Below are 25,343 nucleotides of genomic sequence, written 5' to 3' on the forward strand. Positions count from 1 at the left end.
GCGGCTTCCTGTCACTGAGCAGGAGTGGGACCAGGGAATAGGGAGCAGGGAAGAGAGCTTGGGGCTCCCTCTTCCTGCAGAGGCAAAGCCTGGAGCAGGTGCTGCCAGCACTTCCCCTGCCTGGGCTGTGGCTCTGCCAGCCCTCGCCCACTCACCTGCCCCAGCACCCATGGGCATTGGGAGCAGGTCTCTCACCCAACCTTGCACCAACAAACACCCATGAGATGCTACTTTGACAAGATTTCCTAGACTTTCACTGACTCCATGGCAGGTCTGCAAAGGAGGTGCTGGAGGTGGTGAGGCACTCCTCTCCTCTGGGACTTTCACAGCCAGGTGCTGCTCACTGAGCTGCTGCCAGGCTCAGAGACCTGCCAGTTTGCTGCATGTTTTAAACACTTTTCTGCCTGAATCTTAATAAGACTCTTATTTTCCTGTAGGACACTTTCATGCTGCCTCAGCCCCACCTTGTCTGTCTGAGGCTGGCTGTGCGCTCCTGCCCTGGATGTGTGGAGCCGGGACACAGCAGCCGGCACAGCACCTGGGCCAGGCTCAGGCTGCTCTCCTTGAGCACGGCATCTCGGGGCAGGTGTCACAGAGGTGCTTCCTCCCCCTCCTTTGGCCCCCCAGCACCTCCCAGTGTCCTGCTCCCACCCAGGCAGTCCCCATGGCATCCCGTGGTCCATCAGGCAGATGCTGGTGGTCCCCTGGTCACCGATCACAGGAGGCCACAGGGGTGGGAGGTGGCGGGGTGCGGTGGTTAATGTGTAACTGGCACTGCCACCTTTCACCCGCGCCCAGCTCGGGAGGGAGCGGGGCCAGGGCGGCAGCCAGGCTGGCTCCCAGGCTCTGGTGGTCTGCAGGGCTGTGCCGCCGGGGTGCAGGGGCTCGGTGGGGGCCCTGGGCCGTGTGGCCGCGGCCACACCTCGCCCAGCACAGCCGGCTCTGCCGGCTTCTCAGCTTTCCCTGAAACTTGTTTTTCTGCCCGGAAGTTTCCTGGAACCAAATGGCTCCTGCCTGCCTGCTCGGGGTCTGCAGCCTCCTCTGTGCCTGGGCAGTGGTGACAGGACATCCCTGCAGCCTTGACCACCAGGTAGGAGGGCGGAGGGGGCTCTGGCATGGGTGGCAGCAGGGGGTGGGCAGGGGCACCCTGCTTCTGGTCCTGCCAGCACAGCTGGGGTGCCCACGGGGCAGCAGGGCCTGGCAGGCAGCTCCTGGTCTGCACAACTCAAGAGAAGATGAGCATTGAAAACCATGAGAGCCAGTGGAGTTAACTAGGAGATGTGCTGTGCCAGTGGCCACCAGCCACAGGAGTGGTTCACCCACACCTAGAGCCTGGCTGTCCTGCTCCCAGCCTCAGGCTGACCACGTTGTCCAGCCTGTTCACCAGACCACACAACCTGTTCACCAAAGCATGGGAGGGCTGACAAAGCCTCATCTGAGCCACGGGTGCTTGGTGCAGGTGCCCACAGCTCTGCAGCCCAGCCGGCTGCCTGCCTGCCTTTCCAATGGGCAGGGCTCACCTACTTCCCTGCCCCAGCTGGGAGGATGCCCTTGTGTCATGGAAGAGCTCCCCAGGGGCCTGGATGTCGGGATCCAGGGGAGGAAGAGGAAGGCCCTCTGCAAGCTGACCCTGTATGATAACTTCCCAGTAAGGAAGGACAGAAGGGTGACAACCTGGTCCCTTTGCACCCACTTCATATCTCTGGGTTTTCCTCCCAGCCCTGCATGCTCCTCCTTTACTCCTTCAGTCAGCTGCTCTCAGTCCCCGGCTGTCCTGCACATCTTTCTCTATTTATCCAGGCCCACACCAATCTGGCAGCTCATGTGTTTTGTGTTAAATTGCTTGTGTCTTTGCTTTTCATAAATTCTGCAAGGGTAAATAATTTGAACTTCTGGGGAGTCTCACTCTAGAGATACTCCCCAGCAAGGACAGCCCATCTCAGACAGTAGCTCTTTTCCCAGGGATGGGCCGACTGCAGTGGGAAGAGCCTTCAGCACGCTCCAAGTTCCCTTCCAAGAAACATCACCAGTTTGGACCTCTCCTTCAACTCCTTGGTCATGCCCCGTGACAGGACTCTCCTGATGCATTTCCCTTCCCTGCGCTCTCTCAACCTCTCTAGCAATGCCATGCCAACGCTGAGCCCAGCAACCTTCTCCAACCTCGGGGCGCTGCGTCTGCTGGACCTGAGCAACTGCGGCATCACCTCCCTCCACAGGGACACTTTCCAGGGCCTGGGAAACTTGCACACACTGATCCTAAGAAACAACAGCTTGCAAGAGCTTGATGTCTCTTTCCTCCTGCCACTGAAGTCTCTTTTCCACCTGGACCTGCAGCACAATGAGCTGGTCTCCATGGACACTTGGAGCCTGCAGCTGATGGAGACAGTCCCGCAGGTCCGTCTGGAAGGAAACCCCTGGGTCTGCGACTGCACCGCGCACCCCCTGCAGCAGTGGCTGCAGCTCAGGAAAGGTGAGCGGATGGAGCAGGTGGCAGGAGAGGTGTCGGGCGGGAGGAACTCTGGGTTAGGGGTTCTGCTTGATCCTTTCACTCCAACCCCTGCACGGGCTCTGAAATGGCTCTCCAGAGACCTAGCAGGATAATTTAGTCACTCTTCCAAGAAAGGGGCTGCATGTACACTTCAGCCCCTAAATCCATCTTTATGTAACTCTGTGGAGTGACCACATTTTCAAGAGCTGCAGAGGGCTTGGCAGCTCCTCCTGTGGAGCCAGGTCAGGCTCCCACCATCTGAGCTCGGCTCCCAGGGCAAAGCAGTGCAGTTCCTCTCAGTATCCATGATTTTGTCATTGTTCAATTAAAAGGAGCCTGCTAATCACAGTCACACACTTGCATAGTTCCTTGGTCAGGGAATTTTTCCTTTGGTTGTGCCTTACAATATGCTGAGGGCTGGTGAGGCTGGAGGGCAGAGCCAGGAGCACTTTGCAATGTGTCCCATCCACCCAGGAGCAAGCAGAGATCATCTTCTCTAAACTGGGAGGGGATGGGTGAAGCCTCCTGTCTCACCTTAGCCCACTTGTCCCCCAGCCGTGCAGGTGACCTGCGTGTCGCCCCCGGGGCTGCGGGGCCAGGAGATCGCAGCTCTGGATTCCCAGGACCTGGGCTGCTGGATGAAGCACCGGTTTCCTCGTGCGCTTAGCACGGCACAGCAGATCACAGTGACCCAGAACGACAGTAAGTTGTGCAGATTCAGAGGTGCCTGTAAGGTCTAGCTCCCTCCTGCCCTCTGTTCCACGGGAGGGACTGCAGGTGGAGACACAGTGCAGATGCAGTGGCTTGGTGGGGAGGGTGGTCACCACCTGGAGGTGTTCGCTGGCTTCATGACAGAAGAGTTAGCAGGTGCCCCAAAGCCATGTGGAACACGGACTCCACAGCGGTGGGCACCAGTGTCAGACAGCTGTCAGGCTTTTGCCCTCAGTGCTCACACACCCTTGGTGAGGAGCATTTACGTTGCTCCTAAGGAAAGCAATCCAGTGCTGGCTGCACTCTGCAGACAGGCACAGGGCTGGCGGATGGGGAGCACCGGGTGTGCCACAGGCTGACCATGTGCCTTTCCTGTGCCACAGCCACCGCCACCACGCTGCCTGCCACTGGGAAGGGGGGAAGGAGCTGGCCATACCTGGTGGCATTCCTGGTGACAGCAGTCGGCATCTCCATCCTGATCGCACTGGCTGCCAAGTGCAAGCTTGTCCACAAGAACTTCACCAGCTACCGCCACCGACCGCTGCCTGAAATCAGCTCCATTGGAGGCAGCCCCATGGAGGACAGCAGCAGCTGGGACAGGGGCTCTGTGCAAGCTGACATGCAAGCTGAGGATGATGATGGCTTCATCGAGGACAACTACATCCAGCCCAGCGAGCAGCTGCCAGACAAACAGGAGCGGGACTCGCATCTCTCCATCTGAGCTCACAACTCAGCCACCACTGCTGCAGCCTCTTGTCATCTCCGTAGCTCCATCCCCTTGGTTTTTGACCCCACATGTTTGAGGGCAGGAGGAAAGGAGCAGAGAGGAGGGGAGAGAGGGATGGGCAGGGAATGGTGATGGAGGCTGAAGGCAGCCAGCCCCACAGTGCCCCAGCATGACGCCAACAGGTTGCACTGTCACAGGGACACCAGACCTGCTGCTGCTTTCCCAGCCTTGCTCGGATGCTGAGGATGAAGGAGATAGTACCCATTGTGCCCAGGACTCTGCCCTGGTGCTCTCTGTGGGGTCTTGGGCACTGGCCCCACTGCACCAGACCCAGCCCTGTTCTGTCCCTCAATGTGTTGTCACTCTGGGGTGTGATTAAATCATGATTTAGCCCTGCTTCTGCCTGCAATGGTTTGTTGGGACTCTCCCCGTGGCAGTGCTGGGAGGAGACCCCCAGCCGGGGTGTGGCTTTTTTTGCATGTGCTTTCAAGAACCATAAATACATTCCTTGTTAACTTCCCAGTGTTAGAAGGGATGACCTCAGAGGTCTTTTTGAACCTAAATGATTCTGTGAATCTGTGATTCCCACTGTAGCCCTTCTTCCTTTTCTCTCTTCCCTCTCCAGCAAGACATGCTGAAAGACACTTACCTTTCCCCTGTCAGCTCTGCAGAGCTGTGCAGATTTTTCAGTGGTGCCAGTTGCTGTGTCAGGCAGCCACGTGCGCTGGGCCGAGACGGCCCCGTGCCTCGGCTCCCATTACAGAGTCCTGAGTGCATCTCTAACCGTGGAGTTACAGGAACGTTGTAATTTTTGCATTCCTGTCATCTTTGTGGTACGATAAACAGCACATGAGACACAGGTAACTGCAAGTTGTTCCTGCTGCAGTCGGCTGTGCCTGCATGGGTTATGCTGGGGTTAAAAGCAGGGAGAAGCAGAAACATTTGCTCTCCTTGGTAAGTGATTCATAAGGCTGGTACCATCCGGTTGGGAAGATTTCCCAGGGCACAGCCCAGTCTTTACCATGCCTGATAGCTCGGGAATCTCTTCCTCACGCTCCAGAGAGTGAAGTATCAACACAGGGACAGCATTTCTTGCAGCCCTGCCACACAGTCAATTCCACCACCTCCTTCAAATCCGTTTCACTGTTAACTGCCTTTCTGTTTCTTCACTCATTAAGACATTTATAGAGCACAGTGTATACAAAGGTAAATAATACACCTCAGAGAGTGTGAACCAAAGAGGACAAATGAGTCAGGCACTGGATGGGCAATACAGCCCAGACAGCAAATGTGACATTTTAAGCCATGCGGAGGAGGAAAACTTGCTGGCTTCCTTTCAGTTGTCGGCCAGTTTTTGCTCTTAAATATTTCTTAAATATTTTTAAAAATTTCATGAATATTTTGCTCTTAAATATTTCTAAACTAAGCTTTACTTTTGCAGTCACTGTCTTGTGGTTTGCCTTCTGGGCTCATCAACTACCCATGAAAATACATTACCTACTGTAATTTTTGGAAATTTTTGATATCTTTCAGGTAAGATAGGAGACTTAAATCTGTGGGCTGGGAAAATGCATTTCATTTATGTTTTGGAGGGTATTTTCAACATGCTTTTCAATCACATGAACTCACACTAGATGCAGTATTTTCTTTTTAATCTCAGTGATGTCTTAAAAGAGATTAAAACTACGAGTGGCCAGGCTTATTTATCCAGGATCTCACTCACTCTTGTCCCTCAGTACCTAGTGGTGGGTTGCTTGTCTACTTTGACCCTGCTGGCAGGCCCACCCATTTATTTTTTAACCAAGCTGACACGTCTGGTTTTCATGTGCAGTTTTTAATGCCCCCTCTCCAGGCAGCTCCAGTGCAAGTGGGCACGAGCCTGGCAGCTCACAGGGAGGGAAATACACCTGGCATGCAGAGCTGGGATTACAAGGGGTCAGAGCAGAAAAAGAGGATCCTTCTCAAGGGGTTCAGCCCAGGAAGGTGCCAGAAGGACTGTGGCTGAGGCTGGGGACGGGACTGGGAGCAGGTATGCAGGCAGACTGGTTCCAGGCTCCTTGCAGGGAGCAGCTGCTGCCACAAGGCTCAGCCCTGCCCCAGGGTAAAAGAGCTTCTCTGTAAACAAACCAGCCAGCACTGACATATTCAGGAAGCTTTGTGTGCTCCATGTGAGCATCTTTCAGGGTCACGGCGAGGTCACAGGTTCACAGAGGGGATCCGGCTACATCCGGGTCCTTAGGCAGAGGGACCTGCACTTGGAGGCGGGGGTCATGTATCAGGAAATAAGGTTTTGGGGCCATGGTGGCATTTGCCACACACCAGCCAATAATCCAAAAGCACAGCCACAGGAGGGACCCTGGGATGTCATGGTTTCTGCCTTGGGCCCAGCCTGAGCAGAGGCCAGCTTTGCAAAGCCCTGCCACCTCCTGATGTACAGAGAGGCCGGCACTCAAGCATCAGCTTCAACACAGTCAGCTTCTCTAACACTTTATTATGTATTTCCACACACAACACAGGAACTGAGGAAGACACAAACCAGTACCCCTGCTGCAGAGGTGAGTCAGTGACTGGGGCAGCACAGGCTGTCCCTCTGGGCAACGGACACCCAAACCATCATCTTCAGGCACAGTCTGTTCTCAGCCATTCTCTCCTTGGGTTGCTGACACGGCCCATGATCACCCTTGTCTGGCATAATTCACAGGCACTTGGGGCACATTTTGAAGGGGCTCTGGAGGGGAGGAGGATTCACAGTGACACGCAGGCAGCGCGGAGCTGCGAGCTGGGCACAGCCACGCATCTTCACAGAAATGCCCAGATGTGCAAAACAGCTGGGGCAGAGGCAGCTGTGGCCTGTCCACACGTGCGGGTTGGGGGAGCGGGGAGTAACTGCTGGAGCACTGATGCAGGCAGAGGGGGTGCAGCCTGGCACAACTGCACAGGCACTGACACAGACGTGCAGAGCACCAGCAGTGGTGATGGTGCAGAACTGTCCAGCTCTGGCCTGTCCCTCCCTGTGTATGCACAGTGGTCCCTGCTGGACCTGAGGCCAAACAGCCCAGAGGGGAAGGACAGCTCTTTGCTTTGAAGAGATTTAGCACAGAAAGATCTGAGCTCTGTTACACCCTCTGAGCTCTTGGGCAGGTTAAGGGAGGAGATGCAGAGAGAAGAGGAAACAGCAGTTTAATAAAATCTACAGATGAAGAGAAAGGGGCAGAGGAAAATGTAAAAATAATAGAGATACAGAAAGAAAAGCCCAAATGATGTATCCATATTTTGGGGAAAACAATCCAAGGCTTCAAGGGAAGGAAAGCCAGCAGGAGCAGGGCAAGAGCAGATGAATACAGATGTGCCCTCATGTGATCTCACTGCATCGGGTCTGGAGCTGTGAAAGGATGAAGCCTTCATTGTCCAGCATATACCTTGTGGGGCTCACCAATGGTGAACCCTGACACTGCCTCCAGGTGTGGAGACAGTGATTTGTGCTTTTAGTAAAGGAATGAGCTACCATCCTCTTCCAAATGAATTTGCTACCAAGCACTAAAAAGTAATAGCTCAGTCTTGTGCCATTGCAGAGGAAACTTGGCAAATAATGAGCAAAACCAACATCTGGGGCAGAGCAGCTCAGATGAGGGGGAGATGGGAGCAGACAGGAAGATGAAGAGAAGGTTTTGCAGGAGCAGCTTTGCTTGGAGGTTAGGATATATGTCAATGGAAAGGGCAAGAAATGGGTTAGTAGGTCTCTGAAGGAAATGAGAATTTTGACAGGTAAATTAGTCTCAAATCACAGGAAAAGCTCCTGGGGTGAATTGTTAGTCTGCCTCTGGAAAGGACACCTTGGAGATAGACACCTTATAGAGATAAAACACTAGAAAAACTCCAGGTAAGGCCCAAGTGACAGCAGAAAAACTTTTTTGCCCTGCAGGAGCTGCAGCACTTGGTAGACAGAAACAGCATAGAAACAGGCAGGGACTGGGATGAGCTGCAGGGCTCCTGGCAACAGAGGTGTATCTGCTTGGGAAACTGCAGTGGGAGGGCACAGCCTCTCTCACCACTCTTGCAGAGAGCTCCAGCCCTGGGATTCAGGCATTCCATCACCATCCCCCAGCCACTGCACCTTGCTGTTTGTGGCTCACGTGGCTGATGCTGGTGTGATAACAGAGCCCCAACACACAGTCCAGCATGGGTAACCTGTCAGGGCCCTGACACCCCTTGATCACCCCTTTGATAAGCCACAGGTGGAAGAGATCCTGGCATTGCAAACACAAACAGAATTTCATGTGAGGTCCAGCCATGCTGTGGCTCTGGCACAAAGAATCCCATACAAATCCCACACTCACTCCCACAGACACACAGGTGCTTTCTTGGGAGCAGGCCCTGCAGCCATACCTCCCACCAGGCTCCCTTTGCCTGTGCCTCATGCCTGCTGACACAGAGTATTTCCTGCCATTCACCAGCTGCTGGAGGCTCTACTTCGCTCAGGAGCTGGAGGCCCTGCACAGAGCACAGGGTGGTTTTATACCACCCACAATCACAGCCTCTCCTGCCAGGAGAGCGTGTGACAGTTCCAGGACCTGCAGGAACCAAGCGAGTACTGGGGTCCCCAGGGGTACAGGACAGGCTCACCTTCACTCTGTGACACGGGTCACAGCCGGGCAGGAGCAGCTGTCACAGGAGGTTTGAGGAGATAAAACACCAACCAGGCCAGCACTGCACGCCCAACACAGCAGGTCCCAGAGCCCGTCCAGGCACCCCAAGTCTCTCCTGTGCCATCAGCAAAGCAAATGCCAGTCATCCCTGGCAGAAGCACAAGGCACATCACAGCTCTCGCCCTTCCTTCAGGAAAGGCCAGCACTGACAGGTTGTATCCACCGAGGCTCACGCAGAGGTGTCCTGGGTCAGATCAGGTTGGCCATGCTGGAGGTGGGAGGCAGCCGCCTGCTCCCAGCGAGGCGGCCGGAGATGGTGAAGACGCGGATCTCGCCGGTCTCCAGGCTCCGAGGAGCGGCCCGGCGGCAGGAGGTGCAGAGCAGGTAGAGCAGCAGGCAGAGCAGGATGGCGCTGCCAGCAGTCAGGAGGACGACCCCGCTGGTGAACATGCTGGCCAGCGGCCGCGCGGGGCTGAGCTGCATGGTCGTGGTGGAGAGGATGGTGAGCACGACCCCACAGACCAGCAGCACCAGGGCGCTGAGCAGCAGCACCAGGCAGTCCGAGAAGCCCCCGCTCTTCAGGAGCTCGATCTGATCCCGGCTGCGGATGCAGTTCATGTCCTGGATTGCAGAGCTCAGCAGCTGCTTCAGCAGCACGAGCAGGGCCAGGAGGCAGAGCGTGGTGCCCACGGCCAGTCGCCACTCTCCAGACCGGCTGCTAGTGCTGTAAAGCAGGATGATGCCCCCGATCCCACAGGCCAGGATCAGCACCACAGCCATCCCGTAGCACAGGATGGACTTTTTAGGGTCCTGGAACCACCAGAGCTCCACATGCTCCTCCAAGATGTTCCTCTGGATGTGGTCTGCGTCTGCAGGGGTGCGGGGGCTGCTCAGCTCTGCCAGCTCTGGCATGGTGGGCAGCTGGGTGAGGAGGGCACAGTGGGGTGGTTGCACAGATGAATCTACACCCTTATGGCAAAGTGGAGGTTCAAGGCAGCAGCAGTGGTGAAGGCAGCTACATTTCTCGAGCAGTGATGTCTCTGTCTCATTCTTTGGATCCTCATGGAGTTTCCTTCTGCAGTGGTGCCACCTGGAGAGCTACGGTCCATGTGCTGAGATTGAGCCCACCATCCAGGCACGGCTGTGGAACATAGTGGAGCATTCCCAGAGCAGCACCATAAGGGAATAACCGGGGCTGTGTCCTTCCTTTCCTGTACCTTTCATCTGAAAGAGTCAAGAAGAGAAGATTTCATTAAACAGAGACCCTGCTCCCCTGTACCAATCAATCCCCTGCCGAACCCTGGGCCTTGGCTGCTCCAGGCTGGCCTGCAGACCTCACCCTGCCTCCCTCACAAAAGCCCTGTGCGTTGGAGAACAGATCATCCACATACATCTTCCCAGGAGACCTCCACGCACTTCGGGGGAACCTCAGCCTGGCCCAAGGGTGAGTCTCCTGCCTCCCCAGCCCCATGTGCCCTGCTCAGAGGCTACTGGCACATTGCTGCCCACAGGACTCTGCCTGCAGCTGGTGCTGGCAGCAGGGCAGGGACAGAGCAGAGGCAGGTCCCTCCTGGGATAAAGCCCCATTCACAGCTCTGACTTCACATGCTCCCTCATCAGCATCAGCCTCTTGTCACCAACTGGCTCTGCTGCCCAGAAGGACAGCAGGAGGTGGGGGTCAGGACCAGGGTTTAACCCTTCCATTCCAGCCGCTGGAAGAGCGAGAGCTGCCTTTGCTGCACGTTCTCAGCCTTGTCTCTACCCCTGCACTGCCAGTGGTTTCCCCTCACAAGTTCCTTAAAGAAATATGGTGGTTACATCTCCAGTTACATCTGCCCTGGAAAGAGCTGTCTGACAGCTGGGACCAGGCACCCCGAGACTTTGCTCTCCTCTCTGCTGGTCCGTGAAACACTTCACCACTGGAGGGGAGCAGGGGAAGGGCGGTGGTGGCTGCAGCGTGGAGGGAGGCTCTGAGGTGCTGTGCTTAGCTGGGCTCCCCTCGGCACAGCACCTTCCTCAGCCCACAGCCCGGCTTCCAAGCCTCGTGTCCCCAGTGTCCTGATTCCCCTCAGTGCTTCTCTGAGTACAGTTTTACACCAAGAGTGGAAAAAACTTGAGTTTCTCTCACATAATGTGCCTCCCTGGCACGTCAGTGCCCCAGCTGGTCCCACAGCACCACAGGGACCCTCTAGAACAGCTCGTACCCAAATCAAGGAGAAGTGCTGGGGAGGACACGGCAGGAGCATCTCAGGTGTGCCCTGAAGTCATGGGGCAGACACTGGAGACCCAAGAACTGCCTCTGTGGCCACCTCCCAGACAGGATGATACCCCCTTGACTATCACAGGCAGACACACACGGACTGCTCTGAGCCCTGCAGGAGCCCATGGCAGGGACAGGAACTGACGCAGGTCCCTTGTGTCAGAGCTGTGTCACTTCTCCTGGGTGGAGGGACAGCCACTCAGCACCCTGCCTGCTGGAAATGGCTCTCATCAGCCCGTCAGCCCATGCCAAGCACACTCTGTTTGTCTTCGTGCCCTGCTCTGTGTGGCGCTGGGACTCGGGGCTCATTACACAGGCTGGGACAATTTGTGACCTCCACACATGGCAGCTCTGCACACACCAGGGATCGTTCCTTCCATTGCTCTCCCTGTTCCCAGACAGTCCCCACAGACCACATCCCCTTGTGGCATTGCCTTTGCTGCCAGCAAACACCTCAAAATCCCCTTCCCTTGGGGACCAGCCAACACAGGGTGGGGGGAGAGGGAGGACAATAGTGTGGGGGGTGCCCGAACCAGACACTGCCTGACAGTGTCAGGCCAAGCTCCTCCTGAGTCACTCCCCGGCTGTGATGGAGCATGAGGTCACTTTGGACGTGGCTCAGGGCACACTGCCAGAGGCAGCACGTGTCCAGGAAGTCTGTAACCATTGCGGGTTTGCAGGCCCGGGACCCATCACACCCCCTGAGCTGCACACAGGGCTGTTCCCTGCATGGCTCCTGCTGCTTGGATTGCCTGGGCAGGGAGAGGGCTGGGGCACAGAAACCCAGGCTCCAGAGGGTACAGTTGCTGGGAGGCCTGTGAGAGATCTACAGCTCCTGGCTAGAGCCAGAACAATCAGAAAGCATCAATTAGAGAGGGAAAAGAGCTGTGGCTGAGCAGGCTGATCTGTGCCTGCTGGGGCTCTGAGTTTGCATGAGACAGCAGATACCTTGTGCTGTCCACGTGTGCCCAGGACACGGGTCCCTGAGAAGGTGAGGATGTCACGGGGCACTTTCAAAGCAGAGGAGTGAAAAGATGTTGAGTCCAGAGTTGTTTCCCAGCCTATGCAAATCAGCTTGGTGCTAAACACTGCTTCCTCCTGCCTTTCCTTCTCCAAGCTCAGAGGTGCCTTATCTCCAAATGGGTGAGTCTAGTAGATAGCAAATTTGTAGATTAGATTGAGATTTTGGACTGAGAAAACATAAATCTTGAAGAAGTGCAAAGTCTGTGTCCTTCTGCTGCTTGACCCAAGTTGTGCACACAAGTTGTAAGTCAAACAGTAAACAAAAAAACCACAACAGCACAAACCACAACGAGGGAAAATGTGACCAAAAATCAAGGTACAGCACTGCATTCTCATATTACTCTTTAAAAGTTAACCATCTTAATTTTTTATTTGCTCAGAAGAAGGGCAGGGAGCAAGAGATAAAACTGTAGGAGCATCTGGCTGAGGGAAAAAAATAAGGTGTCACCTCTATGAGCACATATTTTCCAGTGTTATATTAACCTCTATTAAACAAATGATTTGGAGAGTTTCCCAGTGTTACATTAACCCCTATTAAACAACTGATTTGGAGAGGCAAAGGCTTCCACTGCAGTGTGCTTTAATGTTTCCTTCTGCCAGTTTGAAAATGTTCTGGGAATATAACCCTTGTTCTGTAAGAATCCACACATGCTTGAGCTTCCCTAGACTGTGAGGGTTTGTGCTACTACTAACAGTATTTTTACGCTTAGAATCACAGAGTAATTCAGGTGGGATGGGACCTTGTGAAGTCACTCATTCCCCTGCTTAAAGCAGAGTTAACCTAGAAGTCAGACTGGGTAGCTCAGGGCCCCATCCACTCAAGTGCCAAGGATGGAGGATCCACAGCCCCTCAGGAATCATTGCAGTGTTGAAACACCCTCACCAGGAACACATTCTTCCTTAAATCTAGCTACAATTTTCCATTCCTCAGACTGGCTGCATTGCCTCCCATCCTCTTCAGAAAAATCTCTCTATACGTTAAACCAAAGCTGTCACCCACCACTCCTTGGAGAAGGGATGAAACCAGACCTCACCAGATCTACTGATCTCGTTTCTTGGCATTATGCAGCACATCAGTTTGCCCAGATCAGATCAAGAGAAAGGAAGGGATATGGCTGCCTGCTCTGCCATGAGGGAGAAGGACAGCCTTTCCACAGCTGTGGCCTTTTCTGTTGGTGTTCTTTGGGCTACCTCATCTGGGACAGACCATCATACAGACCCCTTGGGAGCTTAAGCCATCAGATTAGCTTTTTGACAGCACGTATCACAGGTCATTAATCTCTAACTCACTACTGAACCCAGAACCTTCAGTGCTTCCGTCTCTGTGTGCAAGAGAAAAAGGAGGAGAGGACCAGCCCAGCCACACTATGCTTTATGTCCAAAGGGCACGTTTCAGGAAAAAAATGACACTCTGTCCTTCCCCACTGCTGGCTGGCAGCTGGGGAGGAAGAACAGGAAAACACTGGGAATGTAGGACAACAAAAATGTTCATGTTTTTCCTTTTGTTTTTTTTTTTCCCCGCTCTGACAGCATTTAACTGGAAACTGAGGGTCATCATCAACAGTTTTCTGGCCACTCCTGGCTGCAGGTGTGGAAGATGCACACTGGCTGAATGCCTCAGAATGATATATGCATATATTTATTTACTTATAAACTCTTTATGTCTGACTGCCTGATATCTGACAGACAGGCCGGGGACTGTATGTTAATTAACACTTTAATTTCAGAGGCACATACAATTCAGTTGTTGAAATACTCCTCACTTTCCTCCTCTCGCTGAACCTGAACCCAGGGTACCCCTTGAGACATTCCTTACCCACAAGTTTCAGGAGGGGAAGTCTGGGGGTGGGACAGGCTCCTGCAGTGCTTCCTTGTACTTCCAGCCTTGGAAGGGTTTTATGCAGCCTTATGTGGACTTTGTGAGCATCACGGAGACTGGAAGAGTCAGCAAGATCTGTTGTAAAATAACAACACATAAAATGATTTGCATGAGCAAACTAGATGAGAGCCAACAGAGCCTCACAATCTCAAACAAATCCAAAGCCATCACAGTCCCCTGCCTCCCCAGTGCCTCACAGCTTATTTGCTTCTTGGCCAGGTCTGGCCATAGCCTGTTTGGGATGGACTTGCCACCCCTCTGTGCCGCACAGAAACCTTTAGTCCAGAACAGGCATAAATTTTTCCCCATAATTTCTTGTAATTTTTCCAACTTCCAACGCTTTAGGAAGCATTTCTTTATCAAGAGAGTCATTCCTGAATTGTTGTAGATCCCTTCCAACCAAAACAAGATATTCTGTTCTGTCTGCTGTATTCCAGTTTGTCTATTCTGTTCTGTCTATTCTATTTCAATTGAAGAGGACCTAAAATGATAATCTAATCCAATTGCCTGACCAATTCAGGGCTGAATAAATTCAGGCATATTATTAAGAGCATTGCCCAAATGCCTCTTAAATACTGACAGGCTTGGAGTATTGACCACCTCTCTAGGAAGGCTGTTTCAGTGTTTGACCATCCTCTCAGTAAAGAAATGCTTCCTAAGCGTATTCAATTCGATTCTAACTCCCCAGTAGGCTAAAAGAGAACGAAGCTCATGTATCTCGTTTTATGCCTGAATTACTGACAATGCACAAATCAGAAGCTCTGAATGTCATAGTGCTCAAGGCCTGTCTGTGTCCCTGGGAGCATGTGGGAAGGTTTCCTCTCTTCTCCTGAGAACTCAGGACTGGGGACAGAGGAACCTGCAAAGAATAGGAGTAATGGGGCCTTCATGTGGCATGCCTGTCTCACCCAAAACCCTAGCAAGAGACTCAAGCTCTTTTCACTGCTACACCAAACACCAATTCCCAGCATTCCTCCTTTCCCGGGCTTCTCAAAATTCATGCAAAGCTATGCAGCTTAATCTGTACCTGTGGGGAGAGACCACCCTCTCTACCCTGCCAGAGGGATAATGCTTTCCTAGAAGTGAGCATCCCACCAGTGCTCCTGCCACGAGACACCCTTTGGGAAGCCCCAGGGAAGCCCTGGGTGATGGTGGACTGTCCCCCTCCAAGCCTAGGGGCTCAAGGGTTAAGGGTGGTGGAGGGCTTGTTGTAACAGGGTCAGTGTGCAGCTGCTTTTTACACAAATCTAGATAGCTTTGGCATGCTCCATTACAAAGTCTCGTGTTCCCCCTTCCTCCCTGCGTGCATAACAGGCATCCATTATCCTGACCCCGCAGAGCCTGTCCTGATGCACCTCTGCCGAGGGCGGCCTGGAAGTCCCAAAGGAACAAGAAACTCCCAAGCTTTACCTGCTGAGAGGAAACACAATGGTGCAAGGAAGAAACGCAGTGGAGGCAAGAGGCAGGATCTCTTAAGAAGTAGGTCTGAGGCAGCCCCCAAACCTGCCGGCAGCTCCTGGCGAAGCGCGTCCCTTCCCGCACGGCACAACTCCCGGGGAGGAGGGATCACTCACCTGCTGCCCACACGCGACAACCCGGCACAGCTTCCTGCTCCTGGCTGGCAGCGATGCTTTTTCCTGGCTTTCTTTCCACTGGATCCAGCTACCGAGGGAGCCCAGGGGGAAAATCTCTCCCTTTCCTCTTGCAGCTGCCTGCCAAGAAGCAGGTGCGGTGCCCCTGCCGGCTCCCCGTCCCGGTGCGACGCGGCAGCGCCAAGGATGGGCTGCGAGCCCTCACCTCTCGCCCGGGCAGGTGCATTCCCCAGCAGGGTGGCGTCCCAGCAAACCTACTGCTGCTCTTGGAGAGGCTCCAGAGCCGCGCCGGTGTGCAGGTCCTACCCCTCCCTCCTCGGGCAGGATCTGGCCTCTGGCCACACACCGATCCTGGAAGGTGGCTCATTTCCTCCCAGCTGGAGGGGAAGGGGTGCCGGAGCCAGGGAGCAGCTCCCAGGCAGCAAGGTGAGAGAAAGCCTGCAGCCAGGTTGGCAGTGCTAGGGAAGATTTGACACATTCAGCAAATATTTGGTATTATGTGGCATTAAATAAAGCAGCTCCTGCACTACTGTATAGGCTAGGGCCATCTGGTCATATCAGACCTGAATCTTTCCATGGCATTAGTCCAGGCAGGCACTTAAGTCAGGCAAGATGTCATTGTGGTGTCATCTTCCCACGACAAGGCAGCTGCAGAACCCCTTGCTAGGAGACAGCAGCACCAGCAGAGCCTACTGTGCTGCAGAAGAGCTGACTTCCTGGTAAGTCCATGGAAAGAAAAGGATAACCACTTTGAGAGGAATTAGGGAAACAGAAAAGGATCCGTTTAAGAGATGAAGAATAAAAAAGGGAGTAGCAAGAACGCAGAAGTCAGTAGAGGAATGGGATTCCCAGGCTTAGTGATATCCCCTCCTTCATGGCTGGGCTTCATCATAGCAGAAGGGATCATTACTGATAGTCTGAGCAGTTGGAAAATCTCCTGGGAGATGCAGGAAGAAGAAAATGGGACTGAACAACAGCTCTTGTCCAGTTAATGGAAAGGGAGGCTCAGACATTAAGCCACATGCTAGTTTTTTTAGCAGGCTATGAGTAGGGAAGCTTAGGATATGCTAATCAAATAGAAACCAAGGAGTGTGACAGCTTCAGGAATTTGTCTGAGAAAAATCTGAGAGATCTTTTGAAATTTGTGAAATATCATCAATCCAGAGGTTGTCCTAAACCTAAAACAGCAAAGGAGATGTGGTGAGTTTTGTTATACAAACACCCTTAAACAATGAGAATGACCTTACTCAGAAAAACCTGGTCTTTTAGTTGGCCCAGTTAACAAAGTCATCCAAGGGGAAACCTTATTCACATTTAAAGATAACCATATATTCACTTAAAAGAATGGGCTGTAGCTTTATAAGAGCATGAGATGCTTTCCAGCTCATTTAGAGATAAAAGGAGAAACAGAACAATCCGGATCAAGGGAGGATGAAAGCAGAAAGTGTCTTTGCACCCTGAGAGAATTTAGAAGACCATTAGCCCACAAAACCATAATCCAGTTACAACTTATTCTACAACATTTCTACAGCATATGCGTGGGAGTTTGACCTTTGTCTGGTTTTCCCAGTATAGAAGGGGCTTGTACAGCTACTTTGCTTCCAGCAGATCTTTGATAAACCTCACTTGTAACACTCTGCTGTGCCTGACTTTTAATGTTCCCCTATACAAGCAATGTTTTAGCTACCTCTTAGCTGCTAAGATCAAGTTCAAAATCCTTTTCAGCCTAGTTTGGCAGGTGCTTACTTAAGGCTTCATCTGACAGGCCCTGTATTGCCTTTAAAATCTCTCTAATGAGGGTGACACAGGGGCATATTATTAAGCACATCAGTCACCATTTCGAAATAATTCTTCACCTGTATATTAGGACAAGGTTCTTCTTTTTCAGAAAGATTGATTCCATTTCTCTAAACCACTACTGTTAAAGCAGTGCGTTCTATGATTCTACCACTCAATTTATTCTGACAGAGAGAGGGGAAAATTACACCACATGGGAGCCTAGCAAATTAAAATGGGTGTGTGCTGAAAATTTAAGAGGGAACTAGTTTCTAAAATATTTACTAATTACATTAATTACATCCTCTTTCTGTACAGGAAGTATCAAGATGATTATATGGGGAGGGGAGGAGGAAGAAAGAGTGTTAAGATAGCCCATTAACAGACTAATTCCATCCTAATTTCTTCCTTTTGCTCCTGTGAAACCCATGCTTCATACAGGTTGAAGATGCAAAATGGAAAAAAAAAACAAGACTAAAGAAACTTAATTCCATGTTCATGGACAAAGCACTCAGCTGGAGTCTCCAAAGTCATAGGAGCTCATGGAACCATCTATTTTGCCATGGTGTTACCCTGGAAATGAATCCAGTATCTCTAATGGTAATGCAGCTTACATGTTACCCAGCCTTGGCACCATCATCTTCTGTGTAATATTATTAGGAGTATGTGGAGAGCACTTGTCACTTTTCTACAGTTCAGGATAGGAAGACAAACAGTAACAATACTGGCTGTTATAACACCAAACAGTTCCATGCTCAGTCAGTAGCTTCAACTTCTGATGTATGTGAAGTACTCCTCAGTGAGACCGTGTGTCATGCACCAACAACCAAAGATGAAAAATTTAATTTTTTTACCCCTCATTATTAAAGAAATGACTCCCTGCCTTTTTCTGTACATGAGTACTTTGCAGAGTGACTTATTTGGAGAATTTCACTGAAAAACTGAATTAAAGGGATTGTGGATGTTGGAAAAAAGACAAGGAAAAAAATCAACTTATCAAAGTTACAGAAGAGTTATGACATAAGGTTTGGACTTTATTCCAGATTTCACAGTCTGAAACTGGGCTGTCTTTTTGTCCTGCTGAAATTATTGCTGCAGATGAGGCAACTAATCTCTAGACAGGAGGCAGAGGCTTGAGCAAGGGCGCTAGCTCAGGTGTGCTTGAGTCAAAGGTTGCCCTCACAAGGTAACTGATTGTTAGTCTCTGACTGGATACCTGCTAGGAATAGCAGCAGTCCTTTGTATGGACACAGGCAATTCATTCCTGGAAAACAAAAGGCTGACGTTGAATTTTGCAGCACAGCCACACCAAATTAGAATTCTAGCAGAAAAGGCTTACAGAGTTTGACCAGCTCTTCTCAACTAGGACACATTAGTTTTCAAGAGAAAGGTGACTACCTGCCCCAGCATGAAGGCACAAAGATTAGTCTTGCACTCACACAAATTTATTTTTTTCTCTTGGCTCCTAAGTCTCATGGAAAGGGCGGATTCCAGGAGAATAGAAGTGTTCAGAGCAGTGAGTGTTGCACACATGCTTCTAGTGGTAGAGTATAGGATCATGGAAGTCTAATCTATGCTGTTGCATTTCTAATCTTGCCAGGAGGATATAATTATGTAAGGCATCCTTGAACCGGGTCAGTGTTGCTGTGTCTTGCAGCTTCTTTCCAGATTCAGCTCAGGAAGATTTCTGACTAAAGGAGACTGAACTTGGACAGTTCAGGACTTGCCCCTTCTCCTGGATTTGGTCTCGCAGATATTGAATTTCTAGCTGCTGAATTTCTATGATTTTCTCACTTTCCATCTCTGGATTCAACCTCAGGACAGCTGGGCCAGACAGCAGTTCACTGGAGGGAGCTAGAAGATAAAATCAGAGAGGACAGTAACAAAGGTCCTGCTCATACAGTTCTTTGGCATGAACAAGGGAAGGCATCTTTCAGGGCTGAAGCAGTCGATCTAAATAGTAAGATTCTGCAGTATTTAGCAGCTTATACAATTTATAATATATATAATATAATATACAATTTATTTTATATATATATATAAATTACATTTACAATATAACAGGTATCACCAGGCAGACAAGCTAATGGAATTGTTCATCAAGGACAAAAAGGGCTTCTGTAATATGGTAAACACAAGAAGCACTATTCACCTGTGTCCTGAATTGCTTTCTTTTTCTTGTTTAATCTCAGTGCTGCCCGGAGGTCGTGCACCTGGGTGTTGGCCACCTTCAGTTCTTGCCTCAAGTCATTGATTTCCTTAATCAGACTCACATTTTCCTGCAAAAACATTATGCTATATAAGGAAAAGCACAGGTACCATCTGGCTGAGCAATATGTATCTTCATGTCATTGAGAGGGACAGTGGACAGTGCAGAATCAGTATCACCAGCAGAAGATACAGGGCAATCAGTACAGCACACATTTCAGATAAAGCCACAGTAGATTTGACACAAAACATGACAGTATTCAAAGCACATTAGCTCAATAAACTAATATTTGTTTTGCTTTTCTGACTGCAGCTGCACTCCAAGGTATCATCTTCCTTGCCAATTCCACAGGGAAGCTCAGGGCTCTTCCTAGATTGATCCAATTAATTCAGAATTAATGTGAAGAATTCCCATCTCTCCCTCCAGTGTGTATTATTTTGCTTTTCATTTGTCAGTATGCATTTGTTCACTTAAATTATCTGCATCTCCTTGCAGTTATTCAAAGCCCTTTTCATCAGTTCTGAGCAGACATCACTTTTCAACACCCCCCCTGAATTATTAAGGAATATATAAAGTACATGGAGACTTGAGATATGTACTGCTAACATGAGGAGAAGTTAGCCAAGTATTTGTCTTTTGTTCTTTTTTAAGTCAGTTTTCAGCCCATAAAAGTTCAATACTCCAATTTTTTTAGTAGCCTACCATGAAGCATTTTGCTGAAGGAGCTGTGGAAGTACCAGTAAATGTACTTCACCCGTTGTTGCAACAGATTCAAAGACTTCAGCAAAACCAGTATGGGGTAATACTAGTGAAGGATGATAAAACTGTTGTTCATGATTCAGAAACAGGAGCACCATTAACTAAATATTTCTTTTTTGAATTCAAGAGACAGAAGTAGAATTGTATATTTGCCTCTTACAAAGACAGTAAAATACCTTATCACCTCAATAACTAAGGCAAATATTAAAGAGTTGCCATCATACTTGAATCAAGAATATCAACTATTTCAGCCACCTGTGGTGGTTTTTTTAGAAGTTTGGAAGACAGCACCACTCCAACCCCTGGAATTTCATCATAAGTGTCAATATTTAAAAAAGATAAATGGCAAAAAGGCATGCTTTGGGTACCTCACATAATACCAGTCTCAAGCTGTAGGGAATCCACTAAAACAACAGGAGATAAGAACAAGGATTAATGAAATTTTCCCATGAAAAAGATGTCTTCAAATCTTGGATTTGGGTTTTGTTTTTTTTTTTTTTTTTAATTATGATTTTGGTTGATAATTATGTTACCATAAAAGATTATGCAAGGCATATGATTCAGTTCCTTACAGCATACTTATAAAAGTATTGGCACCACACAACTGGAAAGTGGTTAGTAACAAGGTACAAAGCTTACTGCAACTATCTGTAGATAGATGCACTCGAGTTCAGGTTGGCAGCAATAACTTTGGTTTGCTGGGTGCTAAAAGGCTGCTGGTTGACACTGAAGAAGCCTTCTCTGCAGAGAGATTAGCCTTTAGTTCAATCTTTGCACTCTGACAGAAAGCTTGCACTGTAATGCAGTGGTCATAGAATGGATTAAAACAAATGTTCATGGGAAAAAACTCACTGTCACAGGGTGCTGTGGCAAAGAACCAATTGTTTCAGAAAAGGGAACTGATCAAATGCATGGAGGATGAGGCCATCAAGTCCAACTGCATAGGATGTCTGGATGCAATCTGCAGCCTAGGGAGTCCCTACATGCTGACTGTCAGAGACAGGTAGGACATAGAGAAAAGATCATCCTATATGGGCTTCAGTTCAAGCAGCATGACTTCAGGATTATTCAGTGTCTCTGCTCTTGTGTATCCAAGTGACAAATACAGAAGGCTGGAGGGAAAACTAATAGTTGTATAACAAGCAACTTGTCAATTGGTAAGAATAATTACAATTATCTTGACAGTTCTAATCATCCGTTGCAGCAGTCACTAGTGGAATGTACCTATGAATAATCACTCAAAGAGGAATGCATAACTCTGAAAATGTAAGAGCAACTGAGGAACAACAGAAAAACAGAGCTAGAAGATTGTCAAGATGTCATTTACTTTTTCAAAGCAAGTCCTGACAGAAGTTTGTCTAAACTAGTCTTGAAAGCCCCCTGTGAAGGACTGGAAGACCACGATAATTCCTCCTGGCTGTAAAGCCTCATTAATCTACTGGACTTCAGAGAATTGCTTTTTCTTTGAAGAAACCAGGCTGGTTAGAATCTTTGATATCTTCATCTTCCAGATGTTTTATTAATTTGGTTTTAATCATCATTTCATGTTAGGCTTACTGATCCAAGACATCAAGTATTATCATTATGAACACCATCTGTCACCCTATTCCAGCAAGGAAATTCTTCAGGTTATTTTCTGCAGCCATCTCCTTTTGTGCCAAAGGAAACATCTAACTCACAGAGGGGTAAAAAAAATTAAAATAGGGAAGGGAAGAAGATCACTGCTGTCTAGCCCTGAAGAAGCAAATTATGAATAAACAGCAAAGAACAGATGACTAAGGAGGGGGCCGAGTTCTAATGATCCTGAGGAAGCATAATAAAGTAACAATGATGAAAGGACTAGTGAGGGGAAAAGGAAATGCTGACTGGGCAGAAGGAGATTATGGTAAGAAGAAACTAGAAAAGCTGTCCTCCGAGGGTGTGTGGTGTGGGGCTTTAGATCCTCTCACTCCAGATGAAAACAAATTGGATCTTTGACCCCAGCAGTCACAAGTTTACCTTGCCCTGTAAGGAACAAGGGTTCTGAGCAAGAGATCTTAGTACAAATAGGCATTTGTATTTCTGAACTTCCTTGAAAAACCTGGATGTGAAAACCAGAAAGTTCTTCTGCATTCAGATAAGTAGGCATGGGACTGTGTGGCCAAGGAAAGTAAGTTTTTTTCCTTTTCTTCCTCCAAAATTAGTTCCTAAACACTACCACATAGCAAGTACAGGTTGACACTCAGACAGGGGCAAATTGACTGTGATGGCAATTATAAATACTGTTTGAAATAAAAAATAAGTACATTAATTTCTTTAAAAATATCCAGACAGAGGAGGTTCCCTATCTCCTTTTACATTAGGGAGTGGGAGATAAACAAAAGTATCCACAAACCAGCAGCAATTTCTGACTTTAGAGATCATGCTCTTTTTGTTCTGAATATTTAATGGAAGCACTTGAAAAATTTAGGAATTTCTGGCAAGGAAGGCAACCAGAACTGTTTCAAAGTCCTAAGAAACCATAACAGTAAGGCTACTAAGGTGTGTTTTGTGCAGCCACTTCCTCTGTTATCCCTTCATACCACAAGGAAAAGGCTTATTACCTGCACGAGGCGCATGTAAGCAGCTTGGTGCATTTCCTGATCCTTCAGCACCTTCTTTTTTAAAACTGCCAAACTCCTCTCATGATACTCTTGCTGTTTCATGTACTGCTTCTGCAAATCTGTGTCCACTGCTTCAGCCTCCACCTGAGAGGGCACAGCATTTTGCCTCAGTAATTACACAATCAGACAAAACGACCTGCAAGGACAAGGCAAAGGTCCTGACTCACCACGTCTGATTGCTGCACATACTTGCTGTAGAGTTCACGGATACCATCCTTCATTTTTCTGGAATCCTGAATGAAGCCCACACAGTTGTGAAGATCTGCTTTAAATCGTTTGATGACGGTTTCCATATCTTGCTTCTGCAAGAATGAGGCGGTCACATTTTTACTTGGTTCATCAGAACACTCTTTCTAGAAGAGTTCTAGAAAGTTTCTAGAAAGTGTAGGGGAACTGGTGAAAACTCTCATATATTTCACTTCCATTTCATTTATTAAAAAATAAATTAATCACAAAACCCACTGGGGATGTGACCACTACAAGTTGAACAGCAGTTCTAGATTTTAGCAGTAATAATAAGATACTTGCATTAGGCAATCTAAGTGCCAGCATCTAGAGATGTCATCTGAAAACCAGTGGTTTATTATGGACCCTACATTCTTATTTAGAAACAACAGTTGTCAAGAGAAGGCTAGGGTCAAAACACTTATCAGAGACTTGCACAACTTGCTGATTTCACATCAAGATTGCATTTTCATTCTCTCTTGGTCCCTCCACCTGCTTCCTCACTCCTGCACTGCCTGCCAAGCTCCTCCACCTTCACCAGCAGTCCCTTTTCCTCCCTCATGTCTGATGTGCTTGTTGTCAAACAAGGGGTCCTTTACTTCTCCATTAAAGACCTGACACTTTATTTCATCCTACAAATGCCTAGGTGGTATCCTACATGCTGCTCCTGGTTAGGCCGAGTGTCCCCAGATTTCAAGCTTGGGCAGGAACAGGTAATTTGTTAAGCATTTGCCTCAGTTTTCTGTTAAACCCAGGAGAATATGTGTTGACACTTAAATAACTGGATTGTTTTTCTAATATCAACTCTCTAACCTGGCTGCAGGCTTGGAAGTTTTCTTTGTCCCCACTGACCACAGACTCTCTTGGTCCTTGGACACAGTATCCCTGAAGTATCTGCTCAAATTAATGCTCCACCAGTGTTCTGTTCCCACAAACGTTCTGTAGGAGCTGCACAGTGGTTGTACCCCATACCTTCTGCCTCTCTTTGTCCATCTCGCGATAAGACGCCTTTAGTTTCTGTTGCAGTTGTGTGATGTTCAGCTTCAACTGCGTGCTCTCCTTGTGGAATCCTTCCAGCTCCTCCTCCATCTGAAAGGAAGCAGGAGGAGGAAATCAGGACTAAGAGGAGACATGAAAAAACAACACAAAACAGGAAAGCCGCAGACTGGAAATACAGACTTGAGGGAGTAGCTCCCCCTTCAGTTTGAATTACAACACGAAAACCGTCAATTTTAGAACAACACTGCCCTCTGTCAGAACACACAGAAAGCACAAAAATTAATGTGCAGCTCCCTTTTGAGCTACATTTATTTAAATTATGTGATGCCCCTTCATTTCCTGGAGCTGAACTGGAGCTTTACTGTTCCATCTGAATAAAAATGGATGAGATAGAAATGAACAGTCGATACTGGAAAGATTAAGGGCAACAATAAGTAGAACCTGATACTGAAAAGAAACAAATGAATTGAAAAGCTGTGGGTACATACATAGAACACACAGGAAGAAAGTAATAAGGGTACTACAGCATTTAACTGGCATAACATGGTGACCAGAAGAGACAACAGGGATTTCATCATGCTAGTCTGAAGTACATACAAACTGTTCACTAGTTTTCAGTTTATTTTAAAGGCTGTTCTGAATAAACAGACTTATGAAAACTTATATGTGATTGATTAGCTATGTCACCATAATCCTAGTTTGGCTATGATCTATGGAGAGATCATAGTAAGTTTTTATCACAAATAAATTGCCTCAATGAATTTACTGCAAGCTAAGTATGAATACATGCAAATTTCCCATGTATGATGAATGTAATTTGTCCATGTACCTAAGCCCTAAGCAGAGTTATGTTTCCACAAATCTGCAACTTTTCTGAGAGAAGAAGTTCGCTCTCTCTTCCCCAGATCAGCAAAAGCACTGTCTTGCAAAACTTATAGGGCACGTGGAGGGCAACCACATATGGATAAGATCTATTTTTAAGCAAAATCTAGAATTAAATAGTGAAACAGGAAATAACCATGTTGTTCACTGGTAGCACGTGATAGAAAACTAAATAGCAGCTGTTTTGTCCAAATATTTTTATCAGCTGCAAAGATATTGAATCAGTGCTGTGTATCCTTGAACGAAGCCAAGGAGCAAACTGGGTGAAATCTTTCATGAGACTTTTTGGGTCACCTTTGTATTCAGACAAAGGGCTTAGAAGCAGAGGCCAAATGAGAGTGTTACTCACCTCCTGGATCTGTTCCTTCATTGTTTTAATATCATTTTCACGTGACTCTATTTGCTTCTTAAACTCCTCTATTTTGAAACTCAGTACGAACTTGAAATTTTGCAGTTCCTGATTTTTCATTTTTAGGTCATATATATGCTTCTCCTGGAAGAAATCGGTGCAGAGATCTGAATCAG

The 25,343-nt window shown here is 48.8% G+C and overlaps 3 protein-coding genes across 5 annotated transcripts in view; 1 reads left to right on the plus strand and 2 right to left on the minus strand.

The window, feature by feature from the left end:
* Positions 1 to 802: 802 nt before the first annotated feature.
* CUNH1orf210 (chromosome unknown C1orf210 homolog) lies at positions 803 to 4,322 on the plus strand. The gene is made up of 4 exons (XM_017824588.1): positions 803 to 1,090; positions 1,963 to 2,470; positions 3,044 to 3,190; positions 3,583 to 4,322. The coding sequence occupies exons 1-4, from the start codon at positions 1,004 to 1,006 to the stop codon at positions 3,918 to 3,920; spliced, it is 1,080 nt and encodes a 359-aa protein (XP_017680077.1). The 5' UTR covers positions 803 to 1,003; the 3' UTR covers positions 3,921 to 4,322.
* Positions 4,323 to 6,487: 2,165 nt separating this feature from the next.
* Positions 6,488 to 13,751, minus strand: TMEM125 (transmembrane protein 125). Of its 3 annotated transcripts, none has more exons than XM_017824599.1 (2): positions 13,672 to 13,751; positions 6,488 to 9,796 (listed from the first exon to the last, which is right to left on the minus strand). In XM_017824599.1, the coding sequence occupies exon 2, from the start codon at positions 9,482 to 9,484 to the stop codon at positions 8,822 to 8,824; it is 663 nt and encodes a 220-aa protein (XP_017680088.1). In that variant the 5' UTR covers positions 9,485 to 9,796; positions 13,672 to 13,751; the 3' UTR covers positions 6,488 to 8,821. The 3 variants fall into 3 exon arrangements, with proteins under 3 accessions (XP_017680088.1, XP_017680086.1, XP_017680087.1); XM_017824597.1 differs by lacking the exon at positions 13,672 to 13,751 and adding an exon at positions 9,964 to 10,206; XM_017824598.1 differs by lacking the exon at positions 13,672 to 13,751 and adding an exon at positions 9,912 to 10,206.
* A 3,980-nt stretch (positions 13,752 to 17,731) lies between these two features.
* The window catches only part of CFAP57 (cilia and flagella associated protein 57), a 22,717-nt gene continuing 15,105 nt past the window's right edge, over positions 17,732 to 25,343 (minus strand). Inside the window, exons 17-22 of the mRNA XM_017824768.1 lie at positions 25,168 to 25,311; positions 23,910 to 24,026; positions 22,880 to 23,014; positions 22,653 to 22,796; positions 19,255 to 19,381; positions 17,732 to 18,956 (exon numbers count right to left, since the gene is read on the minus strand). Coding sequence (XP_017680257.1) covers positions 18,778 to 18,956; positions 19,255 to 19,381; positions 22,653 to 22,796; positions 22,880 to 23,014; positions 23,910 to 24,026; positions 25,168 to 25,311 — 846 coding nt within the window. The 3' untranslated portion in view covers positions 17,732 to 18,777. The remainder of the gene's footprint in view (positions 18,957 to 19,254; positions 19,382 to 22,652; positions 22,797 to 22,879; positions 23,015 to 23,909; positions 24,027 to 25,167; positions 25,312 to 25,343) is intronic.

The sequence above is a fragment of the Lepidothrix coronata genome, unplaced genomic scaffold, assembly GCF_001604755.1.
Source record: "Lepidothrix coronata isolate B3197 unplaced genomic scaffold, Lepidothrix_coronata-1.0 Scaffold112, whole genome shotgun sequence".
Classification (NCBI taxonomy): Eukaryota; Metazoa; Chordata; class Aves; order Passeriformes; family Pipridae; genus Lepidothrix; species Lepidothrix coronata.

What these genes read in the sequence shown, in the direction of transcription:
- TMEM125 (XM_017824599.1), bottom strand. Translation starts at nt 9,484, where the DNA reads ATGCCAGAGCTGGCAGAGCTGAGCAGCCCCCGCACCCCTGCAGACGCA.
- CUNH1orf210 (XM_017824588.1), top strand. Translation starts at nt 1,004, where the DNA reads ATGGCTCCTGCCTGCCTGCTCGGGGTCTGCAGCCTCCTCTGTGCCTGG. An exon ending in CCTGCAGCCTTGACCACCAG is followed by an intron (nt 1,091 to 1,962) that starts GTAGGAGGGCGG and finishes CTCTTTTCCCAG; the next exon opens with GGATGGGCCGACTGCAGTGG. An exon ending in GTGGCTGCAGCTCAGGAAAG is followed by an intron (nt 2,471 to 3,043) that starts GTGAGCGGATGG and finishes CTTGTCCCCCAG; the next exon opens with CCGTGCAGGTGACCTGCGTG.